Genomic DNA, 4,192 nt, shown 5'->3' with positions numbered 1-4,192 from the left:
TCAGGCCAAACATCGAGTCTCTCCAACACCTTTTCATTCAAGGTTCCGAGGCAGCCAGAGTGTGGAGATAATTTGATGCCTGGTTTGAAGGACCCTCACCCGCAATCATGATCAATGACACTATACCGGAGCGCCTGGAGGTCTGGTCGCGAAGAACCCGACAAGAGAGCAAGAGGCACCTTAGCCATGCCATGCCTTACCTTATCATGTGGTTCCTTTGGGCCGAGCGAAATCGGAGCCGGCACCAAATGTCCCAATTCAAGGCGTACAACGTGGTTTGGCAGGTTCAAACCTATATCCGAAACAGCATGGTTAATGGGAGCATAAAGCAAAAACATTGGAAGGGAGTGAAAATCAACTTGAACATACCGGCTGAAGCCGAGACAAGGACGCCAAGGCTAATCGCCATGGCGATCAAGTGGCAACCCCCGGATGAGGTTTGGGTAAAGATCAACACGGATGGTGCGTTTTCACACACCCTTGGTAAAGCCAGAGGGGGAGGAATTGTCCGTGACTTCACGGGAAAGATGTAAGTCGCCTTCGCTACACCACTCCAAGCACATTCGGCCCTTGAGGCCGAGCTCAAGGCTATTCACCACGGCCTAATCTTGGCAAAGGAGTTCAACCGTCTAATATGGCTCGAGGTGGATTGCGAACAAACGCTCAACCTTCTAAATGGTGTATGTTGGGGGCCGCCTCAAGTTAGACACGATGTAGCTCGACTAATCGTCCTCCAACGTCAAATAACCTTACGCGCATCCTTTATCCAACGGGAAGGTAACAAGGTGGCTGATTCCCTCTCAAAAATGGGCGCCGAAAAAACAGATTACCAACGCATGACCGCTAGCTTAGCCCCTCGGCTAGTGAGGGCCATGGTACGCATGGAGGAGATGGGAATGCCTAATATCCGAATGCGTGGAGAAGACCCGACCTAGCTTGATGTTTTGTTTGTTTTTGCTTTTGGATGGAGTAGGATGAGGTCCGCACCGTGTTGGCACGGACCGCCTAATACTCTAGTTGTGTCTTCTGTTGGAACACCACTTTGGGGTGTGGCCATGAATTGTAATTTCTCTTGATGCAATATAGGGATGAGGGACCCACGAACCCTCCATCGTGACGGTGTTTGAATAAAAAAAACAAAAATAGGTAGAGATTCAGTTTTTGTGGTTGTTGATAGGTTTTCAAAAATGGCACATTTTATTCCATGTCACAAAACTGATGATGCATCTCATATTGCTGATTTGTTCTTAAAAGAAATTGTCCGTTTGCATGGTGTTCCTAGATCAATTGTGAGCGATCGAGATGCTAAATTTGTGAGTCACTTTTGGCGTGTGTAGTGGAATAAGTTGGGAACTAAACTCTTGTTTTCTACTACTTGTCATCCACAAACAGATGGACAAACTGAAGTATTTAATAGGACTTTTTTTTTCCAAACACCTTCACGGTGGAGGGTTCGTGGGTCCCTCATCCCTATATTTCAAAAGGTTGTGAACTACAGAACGTGGCCATACCCAAAAGTGGTATGCCATAGCGAAGGCAAGAGTAGTATGCGGTCCGAAACCGCAGGGACCAGACCTTATCATACTCTCTTCAAAATTACAATTGCATGGTACGTACAAGAAATAACACATCATTCCTCGGCACTCAAACCTAATCTTCATCCTCGGTTTGGACCCGAATATTGGGGACGCCCATAGCCTCCCTTCTGACAATTGCTTTAATCAGGAACTTGGCGGTTGAGTTTTTTCAAAATCTCCTTGTACCCGAGCCTATGATGTTGGCCGAACCTGAAATTAGCATGATCCACCACCTTCCGGCCTTGAATCAAACCGAGGACTTAGCCAAGCCTCCCGAGGAGGGTGAGGTAAAACGAGCCATCTTTGAGATTTCCGGTAATAGTGCACCGGGTCCGGATGGATTCACGGCAACCTTCTATCAAGCATGTTGGGAAATTGTAGGCGCGGATGTGGTGGAGGCGATCAAGAAGTTCTTCCTCGGGGCCTACCTACCTCGAAGCATCACAGCCACAAGTATTGTCCTCATCCCCAAAAAGCCTTCACCGGAAACATTTTTTTTTTATAAAACACCTTATCGGTGGAGGGTTCGAGGGTCCCTCATCCCTATATATCATCCAACAATTTCAGTTACAGTTCTCGGTTACAAATGATCTTAATCGAAGCCAAAATACAAAACTGTTACAACCAACTCAAGAACAAAAGCAATAAAATGCAACTCACAAACATCAAACTTGGCTCTAAGCACTTAAGAGTAGGTCGGGGTCGTGTCATGGCTGGCTCGACACCTGCATACTCTATGGTGATCAATTAAGTCTCTCCATCTTCACGAACGCAGATATTCGGGGTCCCCTTCTGCTCCAACCGGACGATATCTGTAAGGGCCCACGGCACATCTTGTTCGGACCAGGTTTGGCTGCAGATCATGTCCGTACCCATCTTCGCGAGTAAGTCGGCCGCCTTGTTGCCTTCCCGATGGATGAAAGTTGTTCGGAGGGTGAGCCTGCGCTTTAGCAAGGCAATGTGCGCCATGGCGTGGCGAGTATGGGCAGGGCCCCATTGTGCCCCTTTGATAAGGTTAATGGCTTGCTCGGCATCCGACTCGAGCCAAATTGGTTTCGCAAGGGCCTCGGCCATCTTTAATCCATGCTGTATAGCAAGCAGCTCGGCCTCGAGGGGTGATTGTGCTTCGAGGGTTAAGGCATAAGCCAAAATCAACGTGCCCGAATGATTCTGAATAATGCCCCCTCCCCCGGCCTTACCAGACCTCTCGAAGTATGATCCATCTGTGTTTAGTTTGATCCAAGGCTGATCCGGAGGCTCCCATTTGATCATCATTGCAAGCGGAAGTGGTCTTAGGCATTCGGCACGGCTAGGGATGGTGACTCCAAGCCGAACTCCCCTCCAATGTTTTGGCTTGAGTCTTCCATTCTCCATGTTGTTACGGATAAAGGTAATGGTCTGCCACACAACGTTATTCGCCCTGAACTGGAGTTCATGATGGCGGCTTCTATTTCGTTCTGCCCAGAGGAACCAAAAGATGATGTAAGGCAAGGCTCGGCTAAGATGTTTCCTACCTGGTTGCTGCGTTCTTCTCGCCCATACTTCAATTCGTGTGGGTATGGTGTCATTTATCCCAAGTGGTGAAGAGGGGCCCTCGAACCATCCATCAAATTCTTTCCATACTCTTCTCACCCCTACGCCTTGGATGAAAAGGTGTTGGAGGGACTCTGTGCTCGGCCGGTGGGGGCAGCAGTTGCATTTGGATGCGATCTCGATCTTACGCCATTGAAGTTTCGAATCAACTGGGATCCGGTTAGATAAGAGCCTCCAATTAAAGATTGCCATGGAAGTTGTGAGACCAGCCTTCCATATGTCTTCGAGTCCCTGGATAATTGGTCCTTGGGACCGGGACACCTCCCGCGTTACGGCTAAGGTGAAGTTCCCTCGCCGGGACAAGGTCCATCTCGGGACGTCCGGATCTTCGGTTATTATTGGGGTGTTGCGGATCCGATCAATGATTGGTTGCGGAAGACCAGCTTGATCATGAGGCAATTGAAGTTTAGGAACATCCCATGTGCCGTTAGTGAAGAACTCCGAAACGGTTGTCATGGGATTGCCCCTCTCATCAATGCAAGTCTCCCTAAGGGGGATATCACCGAGCCATATGTCATCCCAAAAACAAATTCTTCCTGTTCCCACAAGCCATCGAATGTGCGGGTGGGCATGACCCCATGCCTTGGTCAATCTCTTCCAAGTTGGGCTCCCTCTACTCATGGGTGTCGGGGCAAGTGGTGAGCCATTGGAGCAATATTTCTGCATCATGTACTGTGCCTATAAGGAATTTTGTTCTCGAAATCGCCACCACAGCTTGATGTTGAAGGCACGCAACACCTCGAGAACTTCCGAATGCCGAGTCCTCCCTCGTTAAAGGGAAGGCACATCTGGTCCCAACTAATCCAATGAGTTCTCTTCCTTTCATTAGTCGAGCCCCAAAAGAAACGGGCCAATTGTTGATCTAGTAGCTTGAGGGTACCAGCCGTTGGCTCAATGGCTTGAAAGATATGAATGGGGATCGCCTCAAGTGTGCTCTTAATAAGAGTGAGCCTCCCTCCAAAAGATAGATGTTGATGCGCCCATCCGGATACTCTTCTAGCTAGCTTCTCCCGAATGAACAT

The 4,192-nt window shown here is 48.8% G+C and overlaps 1 protein-coding gene across 1 annotated transcript; it reads right to left on the bottom strand.

Moving 5' to 3' along the window:
* Nucleotides 1-2,324: 2,324 nt before the first annotated feature.
* LOC121781444 lies at nucleotides 2,325-3,839 on the bottom strand. The gene has a single exon (XM_042179182.1). The coding sequence runs from the start codon at nucleotides 3,837-3,839 to the stop codon at nucleotides 2,325-2,327; it is 1,515 nt and encodes a 504-aa protein (XP_042035116.1).
* Between the last annotated feature and the right edge of the window lie 353 nt (nucleotides 3,840-4,192).

The sequence above is a fragment of the Salvia splendens genome, chromosome 20 (assembly GCF_004379255.2).
Source record: "Salvia splendens isolate huo1 chromosome 20, SspV2, whole genome shotgun sequence".
Taxonomy (NCBI): domain Eukaryota; kingdom Viridiplantae; phylum Streptophyta; class Magnoliopsida; order Lamiales; family Lamiaceae; genus Salvia; species Salvia splendens.
This window is presented reverse-complemented; position numbering and strand designations above follow the sequence as displayed.

Coding starts and splice junctions, on each gene's coding strand:
- LOC121781444 (XM_042179182.1), bottom strand. CDS start 3,839: ATGATGCAGAAATATTGCTCCAATGGCTCACCACTTGCCCCGACACCC.